Genomic DNA, 19,138 nt, shown 5'->3' with positions numbered 1-19,138 from the left:
TCTACACATATGTTTTCATGAATTGTCTTTGTTGGTATAAACGCTGTATAAAATACGTAGTCCTATTATATACACCTATACATACGGTAGTAAAATCCTCAATAAATCTTCACTGATATAAATAGAATAAGGTCCTCCCTGAGCCAATTGTGTTGTGCATGAGTGCATTCCAGCGAGTGCGTGGACCGTGACGCCTGTTTGTGATTGGCTGTCACCGCGCACGCGGAGCTCTCCTCGGTGCTGAAAGCTAAAATCTCGTCGTCTAACAAAACAACGATGGTGCCCAAACTGTCTATCAATAAACAGTAAAATGGACGATGATCTTTTCCAGCTTCGTCAACTACCGTAAGCATATTTATGTGCATGGTTATGTTTATAGTGTTTAGTAGTGATAAAAACGAACGCCTCCACAGCTACTTAGCAGTTTGCGTGTTTGATCAGAGAATATATGGGCAATTGCATCAGTAAATAGTAATGTATATCTATATGTTTGAGAAGTATGAACAGTGGTCTGAAATTATTGTGTGAGTGAAATGAGACAACTTAATTAAATATAGATCGAACAAAGCTTTGTCCTATAATTCTCAACTTGATTGATTTGATCTGGGCTGTAATCAAGTTGACGTGATCGTCATTGAAAGCTTAACTAATGCAATCCAAATCCAAAAACAGTGCACTAAATGTGGTATTTTGTGACCACTTCTTGCTGCTTTATCATTGATATATAAAACGAACCGATTTTGAATGTCTGGTTCTTCCTTATAATTACTATAATTAAAGTGAGGATACCAAGACTTCTCACACTATGTAATCTAACCCCATGCAAGAAATTACAGGCTTCTCTAAATAATAAGACACCTACTTACTTCTAAGCATCCAGAATTAAGAAACAATGCCAGGGACCACCATGGAGTTTGCTCAGATTACCTCAGGTGCAAAAGTTATTTCTGTAGAGTTGTTCGATTTCGTCACACGGGGGACAGCACACGCACTGAAGATGGAGCTGAGCCGCAGGAGCAGGTTGTTCAGATTGCTGGGCAAACCACTTCGGAGTTTGTGGCATGTGCAGATGGACCGCCGGTTCCACGCGAGTTTGCCAACCCAACTGATGGTACAGTTTAAACATATTACTCTCTTTTTTGGAATCAAATAGGCCCATGTTATTTTTTCCTTACAGATACATTCATGGTGGAAGATGCCGTAGAGGCCATTGGGTTTGGGACATTTCAATGGAAACTTTCTATTTTGACTGGCCTAGCATGGGTAAGACACATTTCTTACATTATGTACAGGAATGCATTACCAATGTAACTTGGTCTTTCATTTTCTATCAGATGGCTGATGCTATGGAGATGATGATTCTTAGTATCTTGGCCCCACAACTTCACTGTGAGTGGAGGCTTCCAAGTCTTGAAGTGGCATTACTCACATCGGTAATGGCCTTCCAGAGTTCTCTCTATTTATTTATGTTCTTAAAAACAAGATTTAAACATTTTAAATGTTTAAAAATTAAAACAGGCCGTCTTTATCGGAATGATGATAAGCTCTTCTCTTTGGGGAAACATATCTGACAAATATGGCAGAAAGACAGTAAGTGCACATGACAAGTGACAAGTGTATAATGAAGTCACACCAACTCTAATTGAATAATGCTTACACAGGGTCTGACAATGAGTGTTTTGTGGACTTTGTTTTATGGTCTGATCAGTGCATTTGCACCAGTTTATGCCTGGATTTTATTCCTACGGGCTTTGGTGGGTTTTGGTATTGGAGGCGCCCCACAGTCGTAAGCAATATATACTAACCTTTTCCAAAGATCCGTTTGGCTGAGTTTAATGTTGCTTCTTCATTTTGAATAGAGTGACTCTTTATGCTGAATTTCTGCCAATGAGGTCACGAGCCACATGCATTCTATTAATTGAGGTGCAACATTTTTGTATTGATATGTAGCCCTTATGACTATGCTTTTCATGACAAACATCATATAATTTTACAGATATTTTGGGCATTAGGAACTGTATTTGAAGTGCTTCTGGCAATCTTGGTAATGCCCACTCTTGGTTGGCGCTGGCTCCTTGGCTTTTCTACTATTCCCCTCTTCATTTTTGCTGTTTTTAGTTTTGTGAGTATGGAAAATAATAGTTAAGCTTCCAGATGCAAGCATATAAATCGATGTTCCCTTTTCTCTTCTTTTGGATTGACAGTGGTTACCCGAAAGTGCTCGATATGATGTCTTGACAGGGAATCAAGAAAAGGCCCTGGCCACTCTAAAACGCATTGCCACAGAGAATAACGTACCAATGCCACTGGGAAAATTAATAGCTGCCAGGCAGGTAATGGTAGGCTTTCCATTCCTAGTACAATGGTGATGTTCATGATAATTACTAGATTCTTTCCCCCAATATAGGAGCATCGTGGGAAATTTGTTGATCTATTTTCAACGCGTTTTCGCTGGACCACAGTTCTGCTTTGGTTTATTTGGTATAAAAACTCACCATATGACTTTCACACTACATACTCTAAGCTAATATGTAGTTTGTGTTTCAAATTATTAAGGTTTGCCAATGCCTTCTCCTATTATGGACTAGTGCTGCTCACCACAGAACTGTTTCAGGAGGGCGGCGTATGCGGAAGTAATTTGACACTTTTTGTTTTTGTTGCCAGTATAGACAGTAGTTGTTGTGCAAATATATTACTGTAAAACTATACCTGTAAATCATATAAAATGTGACTGTGAAATCCTCCTCTTGTTGTGTGTCTCCCTCTAGTGTCAAAAAGTAATAAGAGGGAGCTAAGGTGCAACCTGGAGTGTAAATATCTTAATTCAGATGACTATAAAGACCTTTTGTGGACAACACTTTCTGAATTCCCAGGTAAATATTACACATTGCATTGTGATATTTTGTTATGTGAACATCCATCCATTTTCTACCGCTTGTTCCCTTTCGGGGTCGCATGTTACATAAAATGTAAAACATGCATTTCTTACATATCTTACATATTTAAACAGATATTGTAAACATTGACTTAATTATTTGTTGGGCAGGATTGCTGGTGACAATATGGGCTATTGATCGACTGGGAAGAAGAAAAACTATGGCACTGTGCTTTTTCATATTCATTCTTTGTATAATTCCTCTTTATGGATGTGTAGGGAGGTAAAGACAAACATAATAAATACACAGTTAAAAGCAGAGATTTAGCTCTTGTTTGACTTTGTTTTTCTGTTATAGGACAGCCATGACTGTCTTGATCTTCATTGCCAGAGCATTTATCTCTGGGGGGTTCCAGGCTGCTTATGTGTATACTCCAGAGGTGGATTCTAAGTCAATGCTTGCTACTTGCTAGTAATTCATTTTAACAATCAGAATAACAACATTTACTCTGTAGGTGTACCCCACTGCAACCAGGGCCTTGGGACTAGGAACAAGTAGTGGAATGGCCAGAGTCGGTGCTCTCATTACACCCTTTGTTGCTCAGGTAACAACTGCACTGTATTTTCTGTTTTCACTGTCCCATCAAATCATTTTTAAAATACTTCCATCTTCCAGGTGATGTTAGAGTCCTCTGTGTACCTCGCTCTATCAGTATACTGCTGCTGCTGCCTTTTTGCTGCAATAGCCTCCTGTGCTTTGCCAATCGAGACGACTGGCAGGGGCCTTCAAGAGTCCAGCCAATGCGAGTGGGGACAGGAGATGACAGGTTGTGCTGCGCCCCACAGTCCAGAAACTGTACCTCCCCCCAGCTCCGACTGCCCAGAATAAAGCTCCCATGTACCATGAGTTCAATGGATGACAAGGACAATATAGAAAAAAAATAAAAACCTTCTGAAAGATGTTACTTCCTCACAGAGCTGCACTTGTGGCTTTCATATAATCTGTTTGTTTGCACATTGGGTGAACAGGTCTATGCTGTAACCCTTAGCACTTTCTTATCTCTACTTGAAGTATCTATGAATTTTACTCTGATGTAAAAATAGAGATAGGATAAATGTTTCAGGCAAATTATCTTGTATGGGCCTTAATATGTACAGTAGTTTGTCTTTATTTTAAGCCTATGATAAAGTGTTATTGTGAAAGATGTACACATAGGAAATATCCATACCTCAAATGTTAAAGCACATTTTATTTCAATCATTATACATTGGAATAATAATGTTGTTTGTGAGTTTTGTAAAATTGATAGCTATATTTGTTTTACTGTGTATTAGTGTTTTCTTGACTTTGTGTAGGTGTGTTAACAGTCATAATAATTCATTTCAACATTGTGTTAGTAAACTGTTACAACCCAATAAAGTATTATGAAACATGCATACCGTACATTTACAGAGCAACAATTCTAACAAAACCTAGCTTTGTCATTTGATTGAAACATGTGTTTTTTAGAGTTAAGTGTGCACACATTTTTGTCAAAACAGTTCATGTAATTGTGTACAATGACACTAAACATTATATTGAAATCAATACAATTGCCCATTCTTCATTCTCCGTGATGGCTGTCATTTGCTATAATGATATTTATTAGCTTACTTAGGGTTAATCATTAACCAATTTTCATATGTTGCCTTGTAAAAGACACTAAAGAGTTACAGACGAGCTTTCAGACCATTTCTTTTTTCTTCTACAATCTGTCCAAAAAGCCTGGCAGCCTCCTCAGCACAACCCCGGTGAATGGTCAATCCAAAACCTCCATGCCCATAATTGTGTATCACCTACATTATAAATAACATGTCAAGTATTGCTCAGACTTTTGTCAAAAATATATTTGAACTGTTCACAGAGTAATTTACCTCTACTTTAGATGGTCCACATTGCACAGACTCTCTCTCCAGCCTCACCTTGCTGCGATAAGGTCTAAGTCCAGACCAATCCTCCACTATTTTTGCATGCTGCAAGAAAGTGGATCGCTAATAAAGAATGCTTTATTGAGCAATATTTACATTTTCCTATAGAAGCTCATTACATTCATTAAATTAATGTATGATTGATATCTCGTAATTACGAGATTATATTTTTTCCCAATAATGAGCCTCTAAATAAATGCCCAAAAAATACAATTAAAAATATAAATATGATTATCATACTTTGAGACTAGGTTCGAGCTGGCATGCCGCTTCCCAAATGTTCTTGTGATCAATGGAATTATTTGCCTCGTTCCAGTTTCCTAATTGAAACAAACCACCCACAGTGACAAGTCGACTTCTGCAGAAAAAGATCAACTTAAACAACAGCAAAACAGCTCAACTTAACAGCAAAATCAAGTGTTTGGTGTTTGTTCTAGTCTTGTCTCATGTTGTGTATACCGGTGCTTACCCTGGGATTATGTAGGGTGAGTTGTATGTTCCTGTGTTAAAGTTATGGGTGATAACCCAGTGCTTAAGCCATGGAGCATCAACCTTTAAGAGAGCAAACGTCAACCTAGTCACAAACACTGCTGTCTTTAAGTCTCCATAAACTTATTAATACAAAGAGCATTTTGTACTTACCTTTATAATCTGCCCACGACCAGGTTTAAGTTCAGGGTCTGGCTGGAGTTCTCCAGCTCTCACTCCAGTGCAATTGATAATGACGTCCACTCCAATTTCTGCCATCTATTGATATGATGTTATAGCTCAACTTAAAGTGCGATTGTGTACATTTATGGAGGTGGAAAGTAACCATGGTTCCACTATGCCATACTGTGGAATATTATCGCTAAAGAACATTTCCATCTAAAGAAACAGGTGGAGGCTCCTCCAGGTCTAACAGAACTTTTGAATATTTTAATTAAGTGGAAATGCAAGCTCACTCACTGTAAAGACGCAGGTTTTTATACATTTTATTAACACAAGACAAGTTAACACCTATTCAGTAAAAAGGTCATGCTGCTCAAATAACACAATTAGTGAAAAGGGGCATTATTCCCATAAAGAGAGACATTACCTGGATTCTGACAGGATCAAATGATCAGTATTAATCATTATTGGTGTTTACAAATACATATTTTTGTCTTGAATAGTCCTGAATTAATTGACAAAATGAATACACAGTTTGTCTGAATGACTGAGGATCTTCACAGATTTTTACATTTAGATTTTGGCTGTTTTGTATTGCAAGAAATATATGGGAAAGGTTAAAAAACATAAAAATACAGTTTACTAATTTGAATTAATTCGGGTGAAGGCTCCTCACCTGCTTGTCTTAAGAAAATGTAATTTCTTTTGAATGTTTCACAGTATGGCATTAGGATCCTGTTAACCACCAAGTGACACACAATTTTAACATTAGTGTTTATCACAGTATTTTTGTGTGCCATAGAAAGTTCCTGGTTTAACTGAAGAAAGAAATGTGAGACAAACTATAGTCATTAATACTCATATAATACTAACGTCTTTAAATGATTCAATTGTTCTGTGATGAAATTTCACACCTCTCTGTTCCAGCCTAAAAAAAGTAAAAAATCCATTATGGGAATGTATCTTATATTGTTATTATTATTGTCAACAAAATTATGAAAAAGGTATTCACCAGTCCATTAGCCAAGGTAGGTAGGTTTTGCCCTCAATCATCATCGCAGTGTTAAACCAGCCATGTCTAAAATGTTAGAAAATGTGTGAGAAAAACCCACCCAAGATGCACAGCACATTTGTATTACATAATTTAAAGATGGTTAGTAAAATAATGAAATAGATTAGTTACAGTAACTATGTGATACTAATGAAAACAACAATAATACAAAAAACACTATTATAGAGAGGTTTTAGGGACACTTTACATTGCATTATAGAGTCACTCTGAGGTGGTAAGCAATGTTGTAGCCACAGCTGCCCTTGGGTAGGCCGACAGAAACAAGGCTTCCAATCTGCACCATCCGACCAACACCAATCATTCACACAAGCCACATTCATACTAAGCAAGGCAGGTGACGTGTCTTGCCTAAAGGCACAACAGCACACAGTAGCAAGTTTATTTGTCTACATACTTATATCCAGGAAACAGTTGCATCTCGCGCTTGTTGAGCTCTCTAAAACCCAAAACTATATCTTTAAAAGAAGGCTCCTGCAAACAAGAACAACATACAAAATCTCAGTTGTGGAAGGTCTGTTGTTGTGATCCATTTAGCAGTGATCATAAAATAGTTGAAGAGGGCGGCGCGTCAAAGATCTACTTTCTGTTAAATTTTAACTGAAACTTGGGTTATATATTTTTTACAATACTGCATCCGAGTCTATTGTTGTGCAAGATAAAGTGATCTATCAGTAGGTCAAATGGATTCAAGTCCACACTACTCACAGGTGATGGCTCAAAGCACACATTGTAGCCAGATTGTAGAAAAAGGCCCATCTTTATACTGTCTGGGGACTTGATGAAACTCAGCAAGTAGTCAAACGTCTCTTTATTCCACTTACTGAAGAAATAAAATATATTATTTATTTGACACAGTGAAACAACTACAAATGTAGCTACAACTCACGTTTCTTCCACTTTCCCATCATCATAGAGATATGGCTGCCAGAAGCCAGCCGCTCCATCACTAGTGGTCAGTGGAGTGAAACAGTCAGCATAAACCTCAATTGTCAGAGGCTGAATGACAGAGTGGAAATGTTCATAAATGCTCTGAGCTGTGGACAGCCCAATGACTCCCGCTCCGATTATGGCCACACGCATGCTGGATTTCTGTGGGACACAAAATGATGACTGATATATTGACTTGAAAAGTTGTTACTTCAAAAGGAAATGTCCTTCAAATTCCTACTGCAAACCACAGCCTCCATATGTTTGTTTGGAAGGCTTCTTGAAGTGCCTATGGTAGGTTGGACTACTCATTGAATTAGAATACAGTTAAAATATATAATATAAATATAAGTGCTAAGATTTTCACAGAATAGCACATTTTTGAGGTTTATAATTTTACTTCAAACGCTGGGTGAAAACTTATCTATTGTCAAATGACTATATTTTTCTTTTATTTTTTTAAACAAATAAAAATATATGAGAGCACCTTTATTTTGCTGAATTAAAGTTTAGAGAGTCAAAAAGCTGTTTCTATTGAGTAATTTATGCATAAACATTGACTCGATTTTTCAACGTTTTTCTTCACAAATACCAACTCGATTGGTGTAAACTAAAATGTATATGTACAACAGGTATAAAAACACTAAATAGAGTCAAAATTCGAAGATCGTAAAAACCTGTCGTACGCGCTATGAACAGGTGGCGGTGCCAAGAAAAACGAGAATGTTCTAACAGCTACGACGACTTTTTCAAAATACCAACCTCAGACACACAATGTTGCATAAAGTAAAGTAAAAATAAGTTCACACTTACAACTTACCAAAAGAACCGCAACTTTTCTGCAGAAGTTGTCACTAAAAGTCCTTCGTGAGTTCAGTGGGAAAGAAGGCGGAGTCTGATCTGCAATCGCAACCACGTGACCAGTGGTCATTTATTTATTTACCAACCACAAAAGTAATGTATCTAATTTACTCTGCCGTTATACGTTATCTTGAACTGACAACATGTAACTTTCAGAAGGTGGGAAACTACCTGCAATTTTGTGCAGATGCAAGATGTACTGTGTAAGAAAAACAAACATGCTTTTATGTTATTTTTGGTGGTGTGTGTGTGTGTGTGTGCGTGTGTTGTTGTTGTTGTTGTTGTTGTTTTTGTTTTTGTTTTTAACAAGAACTGAAAATCTTTAATGTCATGAATGGGTCCACAATACATTGAAGGAGCTGTTGGTGACCAAACTGTCACTGTCACTGTCACTGTCCCTGTCACTGTCCCTGTCCTGTACTGCCTCTGTCCTTGTCCCTGTGCTGTCCCAGTCCTAGTGCTGTCCCTGTGCTGTCCCTGTCCTGCCCCTGTCCTTGTCCCTGTGCTGCCCCTGTCCCTGTCCTGTCCCTGTCCCAGTGCTGTCCCGGTCCTAGTATTTTCCCTGTCCTTGTCCCTGTGCTGTCCCGGTCTTAGTGCTGTCCCTGTCCTGCCCCTGTCCTTGTCCCTGTGCTGTCCCGGTATTAGTGCTGTCCCTGTCCTGCCCCTGTCCTTGTCCCTGTGCTGTCCCGGTATTAGTGCTGTCCCTGTCCTGCCCCTGTCCTTGTCCCTGTGCTGTCCCGGTATTAGTGCTGTCCCTGTGCTGTCCCATCCCGCTAGAATGGGCGTTTTGGGTATGTTTTGTGTAATATAACAGATCATGGGTATGACACATATAACCTGGGGTACGGGGGGGTACAGGGGGTACGGGACACCCCTGGAGCCGTAGTGGCCGCACTGAGTCGTTGGTTTTGCCCACAGACTGTACATGGTTTAGCCCTGCACTTGCAGCTCGCTTCTGGGCGCTGTGCACCGGTGTTTGGCGGCGCATCCTCAGCTTCCGCCATGGCGCTGGTTACTCTGCAGCGGTCACCGACTCCCAGTGCTGCGTCCTCGGCCAGCACTGCCACCACGGCCGCGGGGGAGGTCAGTCCGTCTGCTTTACACCGAGGAGAAGCTCGGTTTAGCCGGGGAGGTGGTCGCAGTGCAAGATGCTGCTTTGTAGGGCCCGCTGACAGAAGCTAATTCACCGTTAGCACCGTTAGTTAACGTGTTATGCTAGTGCTAGCCACTATGCGCCGAGGATGGTAGATTATAAATGTTACGTCTTCTTGTCTTGACTTTTACGTGTATTGACTATTTTTGCCATAATACAACTTTAATGTTGATCACGGAAGGTACAACACAGGCAAGGAATAGGGAAGCTGGTTTATCTTTTAGCTTACGAGAGCTCTGAGAATGACTGATTACATGGCCCTGTGGTATAATAACCAAAGAAGATTGATTTTTATACAACCAACAGATAAGACAAAAGGCCTAATGTTAACATTATTTATTTGGTTTAGTGACGCCCCGTTCTTATTACCAGGTGGTGGCGCTATCTGCCAACTCAATACAAAGAGGATCGCCTCATCTTGCTCATAATACTTCAGACAAATCTTATGGTATTTATAGCTAAATTTAAAACGAACTTGAATAACAAGAGAGCGAGCTAATTGACTGATCCTAATTTTTGAACTAACGGGCATGTATTATTGTATGAAAGAAGGGATTGGCTATTAACCCTTTGTACAGTTCTTTTTTGTTTGAGTGTCTTGAAAAGCACTTTATAAATCAAATGTTTTGTCGTTGTTATATTGGCATGTATTGCACGAAACAAACATATAATGGCACATTTTACAAACAGTTGTTGAATTAGGTATATTTAATTGTGTTAGTGTTCAGATACACACATTAAAAAAAACACAATAAAGGCAATTCATCTGTATTATTATATTTTCCAGGACTTTGGGAGTGACGATGAAAGGCGGGCGAACCAGAGGTAAGCCTGTAGTTACGTCTAGGTACTTCTTTTACAGAGTTTGTTGAACCTGTCCACTGTCCTGTGCTTTGTGGATCTGTATGTTTCCACTGGGGGTGTGAGCGGGAGTCCTGGACCTTGTGGTCAGAGCAGGCCTTGTGTGCCCGGTGCAGGAGCTGTGTTTGCTTTCCAGTGCAAGATGCACAGGATCACATCTCTGCTTCATTGCAGATGGCCTTCTTGAGCTAGGACCTTTATCATGTGCTGGGGAGGTTTGCAGTCAAATTGACGTAGCTCCAAACAAATGCCACGGCTCTCTCAAAGAGTGACTTTCACTCTCGTTTGGTGGTGAGTTCTAGTATATGGGGTCTTCTTCACGTTTGAGCGTGTTTATGTATAAATGTAGTGTCTGTTGCTTTATTGGTCTGTTGTATTAAAGAAAGTGCTGAGCCCATGATTCATTTTAGGGCTATGATTAATTATATAAAATTGTTTAGAAGTAGTCCATGGTTTCAAGGGTAGTATCTGCCTGGAAACTGAAATTAAACAGATTTTTAAAACCATGGTCAGATGATTTGAAATCATGCCAAAGATGAGAAAACACACTCTTTATAAAGTAAATATATTTGCTTTGCAAAACTATATTTAGAAAGCAAAACAAAGTACAACTGAATAAGCTTGTGGCGTTTGTGAGCCAGAGGCAGCAGGTGGAGGCTCAAACTAGAGCGGAAAAGCAGATCCATCTGACCGCTCTGATCCACTGAGCAGCACTAATGAGAACAAGCAGCTTGTCAGTCTGAAGTCCGACACACAGATGTATCTCTTGTCTCCACTTTTCTTACGGTGACATAGATGATGAAGAGGAGTTTTTGTTCAGGAAGAGCAGCTTAGTTTCCATACACAGGATGCATTTGGTTGTTGAACCCATCCAAAGAGGCATAATGAAGATGTTACCATATTTTGTAGAAAATGCTGTACTTACCCAGCGCGAGATTCATCATATGTAAGTCTAGTTTTACTAATTAATTTAATCTAAAATGAAACATTACATTAAACCAGTAGATTATACTATGTGTTAATGTTAGTGTTAGAAGTGTTATTGTCGATGTGCCTGTCACAATTATTACCTCAACATTCGATATATGAGTGATGAAACATATTATCAGTACCTATTTTTTAGGGGGTAAACATGAGCTATTTGACCCTCTACAGCTCAAATCCTAACTTCTGTGACTCAATATAGACACTAACTACGGTACTTGATTATCTCATGCTGCTGTATTTCATTGCTGCTCATGTTTAAAATGTATAATATTGTACATACTTTTTTCCATTCAAGATTTGACCACTTAAAAGTCTTGTTCCTAACATTTTGTTGTAGTCCTATCAATCAGAGGACTAGCTTTTCTTTGTACTCAAAATTCAGAAAGTGGTGACAAAAGCTCTTGTTGAGTTTTGTTTCAGCGGTGATGGGTGCACAAAGTGTCATGCATTGTTGCTACAAATATGTGCACTGGCCAACTCTGAATATATTTGGGGAAATTAGAAGGCAAAAAACATTTTTTCTTGGCCATGTTTGGTCACGATCTGAAAATCTATTATTCAGATTTTAAATGCGTAGCAGTTTTTTTGGGTGTGGAACATTGCAAAAAATTCCGGTTAATTATTTAGTATTACTGTACTTCGATTTGTTCAACACTAAGTCAGCAAAGGCCTGCCAAGTTGAATAGAAGCATTGCCCGCAGAATAAACGAGACAGATGGGTGACCCCTGTGGTTATCCAGAATTACATTGTATACTTACATTATAATTTGGTGTGACATTTTGTCAAAAAGTGTAAATGCGCATCAAGAAAATGTTCATGGTTCAGATTACTAACCACAAGGGATGTCAAGATTATTTGGTTAATAAATACCCATGATGATTCAGGTCACAATATAATCAGAAAACAAAAATAAAACAATTTGACAATTTTAGAAGCAATATTTAATATTTTTGGGGTTTTTTTTGTCCTAAAAGTAGACCTGAATGTAAAGAACTTTATTTTATCTGGCAGATAGTAACATTTGTAACGCTGCTCCCAACGTGAGGAACAAGAAAGAAAATTTAAATTTGACAGTTGTTTGGTCACAGTCTTGATAATTGTGAATAATTGTTAAATCTTGATGTTTTTTCTCATAATAATAATCTCACAATAATTGTAACATTAAAATGTAATAGCCCTACTAACCACATTTACATATTTTGTCCCTTTTATTTGTTTGGTAGTCTAAGTGAGAGCTTCTTCATGGTGAAGGGGGCTGCCCTTTTCCTGCAGCAGGGCAGCAGTCATCCAAACCAGAAAACTCATCCTCAGTACAAGCATGCAGGTAATTTTGTCTATATCCTGAGCTTAAATGTTTTATCTTAGAATTAAAAGAGATAAGTTGAACAATATCAACATGACAGCAGATGTTACTATCTGAGGTGAGGCAGGTGAAGACCCCAGACTTATACGTAGATTAGGCAGATTAAGGCCATGATCCAGTACACAGTAACAACCTCTGCGTTGGTAACAGTGGAATTTATGCCAGACATTAATGTTAGTTTATCCATTGTGAAGGATTATGCAAAAGGTCAGGTTGGTGTGGGCACGTTTTCTTTTGTAACTATGCTTTTTGTCTCTCAACAGGTGATCTTCCCCAGCACCTGCAGGTGATGATAAATATTCTCCGCTCAGAGGACAGAATCAAACTGGTGAGAAAGAAAAAATATACAGCACAGCTTGAACAAGGGTGGTTAATATATTTTTCAAGCGCTCTAATGGAGTCTGGGCTTGTTGTGGTGGGTCAGACCAACAAAAATACCCAAGGTCACTGCTCAAAAACTAATGTCTCGCATCATTTGAAAACCACTGTTCCCCTTTAAGTATTGTTTACTTCACTTTAATTATGTTTCATCATTTTTATGATTTACCTTTTTAAAAAGTCACGCTCAGGACCCTAAGGACATGAATGTCCACATACATATAAACTCTAAAGTATGAAAGAATATGAATCTATGATGTTTTTAATGGCCAAATCCCTGCCCTAATAAAATATAATTGTATTAAAAATCAATACAACTTTAACATTAAAAGTTAAATATGCCTTGTGGTACATTTGGCAAGTGTAACTTACTAAATTTCTATGGTGTTTCTTCAAATTGGAAACAGAACTTTAGCAGTAAAAACAGCTGATCATTCAAATACTTTTGAAAGACTTGATTTGTCATGTTGGTCATTTATTTTACTCTGCACTGAAACAATTATTAGTTCATGTGAAACATTTAAAGTTTGTGCCAAATTTCTTCAGAACATTTATTTTGTGCATTAACAACAGCATAGCCTGTTACATTAATACAGCACTTATGATGAAGTATGTGATTGTTACTGCTGTGACAAACTGAACCAGACAATGGTTTACAACTGAATGTGCGTAGGCGGTGCGTCTGGAGAGCGCATGGTCTGACCGAGTGAGGTACATGGTTGTCGTGTACACCAGTGGCCGACAGGACACGGAGGAAAACATCTTACTGGGAATCGACTTTACCAACAGAGACTGGTATTGAAATGAAAGTTTTTTCTATGAGTGTTAAAAGCAAGACTGTGTTTATTTACCTTTCTATGTCCGACAGTAAAAGCTGTTCAGTTGGCATGGTTCTACCTTTGTGGAGTGATGCCAAGATTCATCTGGATGGAGATGGGTATGTTTCTCACTAAACATTTAGACTACTTCAGTTGTAAATCAAATGCACCATTTATTTTTTCCATTCTCCACAGGGGCTTCACAGTGAGCACAACAAATAGGACTCATGTCTTCAAACCTGTTTCCGTGCAGGCAATGTGGTGAGTAATATTTATAGAGATGTTCAAAAATGGGTATTTCTGCCACCTGCTGGTGCAATGTGTGTACAAATGTTTAGCATACACCTTTATCAGACAGAAAATAAATAGCTAAATATTAAACAATTAAACTAATATATCTTAAAATGCATTGGTTTGTACTATGTGCTGTACTATATTTTTTTAAATGTATCTTTGCGTTGTGAATTCTGCTTTTCCAAATATCTCCAAATGTAGGTCTGCGCTCCAGGTGTTGCACAAAGCATGCGAGGTGTCACGAAGGTTCAACTATTTCCCGGGAGGAATGGCGCTCACATGGACGGGCTACTATGACAGTTGCATTTCATCGGAACAGAGCTGCATCAACGAGTGGAATACCATGAAGGATTTGGAGACGACAAGACCCGATTCGCCGATTATATTTGACGACAAGTAAATGCAGCACTGTACTTTACACACCATGTTTTAACTGCTGAGACACCCACACAACTTAAGTGATACATTTCCTTTGGTAGGCCTACACAGAGGGAAAGAACAGAGTGTCTTATTAAATCCAAACTCAGAAGCGTTATGACGTGCCAGGATCTGGAGAACGTGACTTGTAAACAGGTGAAGAATAAACATCTTGACACTTCGAAATACATTTTGCCAATTTAACAGCATATGTTAAATGTGTCCTTCCAATAGATCCGCACAGAGCTGGAGCAACACATGAACTGTAACCTCAAAGAATATAAAGAGTATATTGACAATGAAATGCTGCTGATCCTGGGTCAGATGGACAAAGCAAGTCTCATCTTTGATCATGTTTACCTGGTAGGAACTGGACTAATAATGTCAGACAATTGATATTCAAGTAAATTACAACAATGCATCTGTAACATATCTCAATTTATATTTGTTTGGTTATAGGGCTCTGAATGGAATGCCTCTAATTTGGAGGAGCTTAAAGAAACAGAGTTGGTTTTTTCATCATTTGGCCCCATATGCATGATATTTTGTTCAGTACAGTTGTAATTACACTTTTTTTCGTTTATTTAGGGTGGGATATATTCTCAATGTCACTAGGGAGATTGACAACTTCTTTCCAGGGACATTTAATTATCACAATATAAGAGTCTATGATGAAGACTCCACTGACCTCTTGGCTCATTGGAATGACACGTACAACTTTATCGTCAAAGCAAAGTAAGTAACCTTTCCACACTGGAAATATCTCACTCAAATATATATACCGGTGTATATATTTTTTAAGTAAAGTGGAATTCTTCTTTACAGAAAGAATCACTCAAAATGTCTTGTACATTGTAAGATGGGTGTGAGCCGATCAGCATCCACTGTCATTGCTTATGCAATGAAGGAATATGGCTGGTCACTCGAGAAATCTTACAATTTTGTTAAGCAAAAACGAAGTATTACACGTCCCAATGCTGGTTTTATGAAACAGCTAGCAGAGTATGAGGGTATTTTGGATGCCAGGTAAAGACTGTTTTACTCTGCTTCTTTTTTCCTTCTAATAATATGTTTGAAAGGGTGGCACTCACATTGATTACATTTGTTCAGTAAACAGCGACACAATAAGCTGTGGCAGCCAGACTTGGACTGTGAGATGGTCGAAGGGATGCCGGTGACCGGTCAGTGTGGTGCAGACGAGGGAAACCATGTGATGCCGGAGCCGTCCATGTCTCCTAGCTGTGAAGAAGCTCTGTCAGATAAAGGCGCTGCCTGTCTGCCGCGCCCCACTGTCTCTTTACAGATCGACCCAGCCTATAACAGTTATTATTTTCGCCGACTCTCAGACTCAGCACTTGATAGTGAACCCTCAACCCCAGTGCGTGGACCTCCTCTTCTGGGCATGGAAAGAGTGTTCATAGAGATTGAAGATGTGGAGCGGGACGCATTACTGGACGATGAGGGTCTGCCCCTTTCACACTTTGGGCCCTCAGCTGAATGCACCTCTGCTCAAACAGGCAGCCGCGGAGCTGAGCCGCTGGAGGAACTGCGGAAGAGGCTAGAGTGTAGTACGGTGGAAGAGGAGGATGAAGAAGAGGTACAAAAAGAAGAAGCAGAAATGGAGGTGCTTATGCAGCCAGACAAAGGAGAAGGTGAACAAGCAGAAGGAGACGGTGATGGCAATGGGATGGACCTAGCGGCAATGAATGACAACTCAAACAACAACAACTTTTTGAGCACCTTACCCAACCCCACAGTGAGTATGCTGTTGTCATTTTACAATCAGATGTTTTAAAATAACAACATATTTAAGACTGTCATTGTTTTCATTTAGGACTGTATTTCACATAGACTGGTTGAAGCTGTTGATTGTTGTGAATCCATGGAAAAGTTATCTCCTTCCCTCGCTACTCTTTGCCTTAACTGGAGTCCTAGCAGGATCCTAAGTACTTCAGTCTCTTCTGCCCAGGCTACCCCTGAGGATCTTGTGTCCCCAGCGGGTCAGATTGAGCCCTGGTGTAATTGTGCCAACTGTGCTCTCTTGCCTGGAACTCATTGTGACCAAAAGGTTAAACCTCAAAAGTCTGAGGGTAAGATACATACAGCTGAAGACCTTTCTGAGACTCTGCCAAAACTGATGAAGCTGGATTCTCAAGAGAAGCTTGCACTGGCCTATCCAGGACATCAACAACAGGAAACTCTCGTACAGCTTAGAAAGTCTGGCTTAGTTCGCCGCCACGCAGAAAGACTAGAGAGACTTTCTGGATTAACCCAAGAACACTTGTCACCTCTGAAGCCTTTGCACACATGCCAAATGTCCAAAAAGATCTCCTTTTACACTGGTGAAGAAGAGTTTTCTTGTGTTGCAGGAGATTTAGCCAAGTCCTCAACACCATGCCACCGCCAAGTGCATTTAGAGCCTCTGGTGTTGCCATTGATCAACGAGGCCTTGATAGGGGTAGTGGACTCTGGTTTGCTTACACCAGCCTCCTCTCCTCGTGGTTCCACACTTACACGCAGCTCCAGCAGTGAGAGTCTGCGCAGCGTCAAGGGCAGGCCTGGTCTTGTGCGCCAGAGAGCGCAGGAGATAGAGACCCGCATGCGCCTCGCTGGCTTGACTCTGCCCTCAAGGCTAAAGCGCTCCAACTCGCTGGCTAAGTTGGGAAGCCTTAACTTTTCCTCTGAGGACCTATGTTCAGGTTGTTCATCTGAGGCAGGGACACTGTTGCTACTCTCTCTGTCTCCTGAACAAGACTCTGGTCTGCAGTGGCACTCGAGCCCTGGCTCTACTCTCGCTGAACTGTGCAAGGAGTATCAAAGTCCAGAGAGAAGACTAGCTTGGGATCCACACAGCTGACAGAAGCCAATGGATATACTCAATCCAGCTTTTGTTGACTTTATAAGACAAGAACATCCAAATGAGACGTTAAATAAAGCCTTGTAGGTTAAACTGTGTACCACTCTGTTTTTTATATGTCAAGTCTGTCAAAGTGCTTCAATGGTCATATTGCTGTATCTGACAAATGTGTAATGCCGACCGTACTGATTCAACAAACAAGTGCCTTACCCCTGATGCCAGAGGCACACACCATGAATGGGAGAATTAAAGACTCTTCAGATTTATTACACAGCTGTTATGTGTATTGCTGTATACATTTGTTGAAACCTCATTATCATCTTTCTTGGTTGCCTCTATATCACCTAATGAACCATGAACATGATTGCGAGTTAAGTGAAAATACTCAGTTGTTTACAACATATTTCAGATAAAAAGTACGATTAAAGGTTACCTCATGTGCTCTTTCTACAGTGGGAACTCTGTTCAGATCTTGTAAACTGAAACCAGAAAGGTTGACTTTTTGCCTGAGGCAAACTTGCTCTTTCTTATAAAGGCAACATTTGTTTGTTTTTACTCTGCACTGTTTTTTTATGTAAATGGTACATGAATATTATATTTTATAATTTTGTAATTTAATAATGATTTTTAAAAAATGCTGCATGGTTTATTTAAAGTCTTTATTCCCCATGCGGTATTCCAATTAAAAAATATGAATAAATAAATAAAACAATAAAAACATTGTAGCTAAATTTGTGTAAAGTACCAAAGTTATTTTGCCAACCCTCTAAACTAGAAACAATAGTAAATTGTAATAAATGTGAACCCTTGATCCTTGAAATACATGTAAAGAAAAGACTTGATTTGTTATTGTGCTCGTCACTGTTGAGCTTTTAGCTCGTATATCAATGATATGTAGACAATGATCACTATAGGTTACATCAGTCTAACCTTTTTTATTGTTATTTTTTAGATTTGCAGTAATATTTGTACTGTATCTTGCTGTGGTCAAATGCATAATGCACTTTTTAAGTTGAGCAAAAGGTACTGTATGTATTCGTTCAGAGAATAAACAAATCTTTTACCTGAAATAATATTTGATTTTACTGGTATTCATCATTGTATCAAATCACATTATACTTTCTTGTCATTATACTTATTTTAGAACCTCATTTAGTGCTTAATTTACACAGATAATTTTGCCTTTAGTGAGTTGAATAGAAAGCTTGTGTTGTATGCAAGCACAATAGGACATAAAGCCTCAAACATGTTTGTCCAGTGATGTTTGAATTGCATGATGTACAGTATTTGATATTTCAGCAAGAGACTGAAGTATTATGCCATTTTCAAATGTATTTCTAGCACTTTGTTGGGGACTGCTTCCGGGGCCAGCTCATTTATTCAAATACGTGTGTTTCATTGCTCAAAAATGTGATGCGTCATACTGCGAGCTGGTTCGTCTCTCCACAGATCTCGCCTATCTCGGCCTTGTGGCACCAACACTAGAGACAGCTACGTTTAATGCCAAACTCTGGAAGATTCTAGCCAAAGCAATAACATCTCTATGGAGACACGTAGATGGCGGACCCTCCACCAGAAACCTTATATTCACAGTGCACCTTTAAATGTAGTCAAGAGCAGCTAAGACTGAGGTGGACCTTGTGATTTAACCAGAT

The 19,138-nt window shown here is 39.2% G+C and overlaps 3 protein-coding genes across 4 annotated transcripts; 2 read left to right on the top strand and 1 right to left on the bottom strand.

The window, feature by feature from the left end:
• Positions 1-192: 192 nt before the first annotated feature.
• Positions 193-4,181, top strand: svopa (SV2 related protein a). The gene is made up of 16 exons (XM_072432902.1): positions 193-345; positions 954-1,111; positions 1,178-1,263; positions 1,335-1,433; positions 1,519-1,590; positions 1,662-1,786; positions 1,860-1,923; positions 1,997-2,122; positions 2,205-2,333; positions 2,408-2,481; positions 2,557-2,633; positions 2,769-2,873; positions 3,047-3,158; positions 3,234-3,315; positions 3,391-3,480; positions 3,552-4,181. Exons 1-16 carry the CDS (start codon positions 311-313, stop codon positions 3,762-3,764), a joined length of 1,647 nt encoding a protein of 548 aa, XP_072289003.1. The 5' UTR covers positions 193-310; the 3' UTR covers positions 3,765-4,181.
• Positions 4,182-4,475: 294 nt separating this feature from the next.
• Positions 4,476-8,357, bottom strand: LOC140346716 (D-amino-acid oxidase-like). The gene is made up of 11 exons (XM_072432903.1): positions 8,314-8,357; positions 7,453-7,655; positions 7,272-7,386; positions 6,961-7,037; positions 6,507-6,572; positions 6,368-6,422; positions 5,486-5,590; positions 5,313-5,395; positions 5,084-5,201; positions 4,790-4,888; positions 4,476-4,711 (listed from the first exon to the last, which is right to left on the bottom strand). The coding sequence occupies exons 2-11, from the start codon at positions 7,644-7,646 to the stop codon at positions 4,586-4,588; spliced, it is 1,038 nt and encodes a 345-aa protein (XP_072289004.1). The 5' UTR covers positions 7,647-7,655; positions 8,314-8,357; the 3' UTR covers positions 4,476-4,585.
• An 882-nt stretch (positions 8,358-9,239) lies between these two features.
• ssh1a (slingshot protein phosphatase 1a) lies at positions 9,240-18,556 on the top strand. 2 transcript variants are annotated; one of them, XM_072432536.1, is made up of 15 exons: positions 9,240-9,437; positions 10,295-10,332; positions 12,580-12,680; positions 12,983-13,047; positions 13,771-13,892; positions 13,966-14,034; positions 14,111-14,176; positions 14,411-14,605; positions 14,689-14,782; positions 14,861-14,989; positions 15,086-15,132; positions 15,215-15,361; positions 15,452-15,652; positions 15,737-16,382; positions 16,461-18,556. In XM_072432536.1, the coding sequence occupies exons 1-15, from the start codon at positions 9,357-9,359 to the stop codon at positions 17,481-17,483; spliced, it is 3,024 nt and encodes a 1,007-aa protein (XP_072288637.1). In that variant the 5' UTR covers positions 9,240-9,356; the 3' UTR covers positions 17,484-18,556. The 2 variants fall into 2 exon arrangements, with proteins under 2 accessions (XP_072288637.1, XP_072288638.1); XM_072432537.1 differs by lacking the exons at positions 9,240-9,437; positions 10,295-10,332 and adding an exon at positions 11,168-11,314.
• Positions 18,557-19,138: the final 582 nt, after the last annotated feature.

The sequence above is a fragment of the Eucyclogobius newberryi genome, unplaced genomic scaffold (genome assembly GCF_026437365.1).
Source record: "Eucyclogobius newberryi isolate DKJ021-1_F unplaced genomic scaffold, fEucNew1.0.hap1 SCAF_6, whole genome shotgun sequence".
NCBI classification, from domain to species: domain Eukaryota; kingdom Metazoa; phylum Chordata; class Actinopteri; order Gobiiformes; family Gobiidae; genus Eucyclogobius; species Eucyclogobius newberryi.
Note: the sequence above shows the minus strand (reverse complement) of the source record. Positions and strands in the feature narration are given on the sequence as shown.

What these genes read in the sequence shown, in the direction of transcription:
- svopa (XM_072432902.1), top strand. Translation starts at nt 311, where the DNA reads ATGGACGATGATCTTTTCCAGCTTCGTCAACTACC. An exon ending in GTTCTGCTTTGGTTTATTTG is followed by an intron (nt 2,482 to 2,556) that starts GTATAAAAACTC and finishes CAAATTATTAAG; the next exon opens with GTTTGCCAATGCCTTCTCCT. An exon ending in AACACTTTCTGAATTCCCAG is followed by an intron (nt 2,874 to 3,046) that starts GTAAATATTACA and finishes TTTGTTGGGCAG; the next exon opens with GATTGCTGGTGACAATATGG.
- LOC140346716 (XM_072432903.1), bottom strand. Translation starts at nt 7,646, where the DNA reads ATGCGTGTGGCCATAATCGGAGCGGGAGTCATTGGGCTGTCCACAGCT. An exon ending in GATGGGAAAGTGGAAGAAAC is followed by an intron (nt 7,387 to 7,452) that starts GTGAGTTGTAGC and finishes TTATTTCTTCAG; the next exon opens with TAAGTGGAATAAAGAGACGT. An exon ending in CTACCTTGGCTAATGGACTG is followed by an intron (nt 6,423 to 6,506) that starts GTGAATACCTTT and finishes TACTTTTTTTAG; the next exon opens with GCTGGAACAGAGAGGTGTGA.
- ssh1a (XM_072432536.1), top strand. Translation starts at nt 9,357, where the DNA reads ATGGCGCTGGTTACTCTGCAGCGGTCACCGACTCCCAGTGCTGCGTCC. An exon ending in CAGAGGACAGAATCAAACTG is followed by an intron (nt 13,048 to 13,770) that starts GTGAGAAAGAAA and finishes GAATGTGCGTAG; the next exon opens with GCGGTGCGTCTGGAGAGCGC. An exon ending in GCACCTTACCCAACCCCACA is followed by an intron (nt 16,383 to 16,460) that starts GTGAGTATGCTG and finishes GTTTTCATTTAG; the next exon opens with GACTGTATTTCACATAGACT.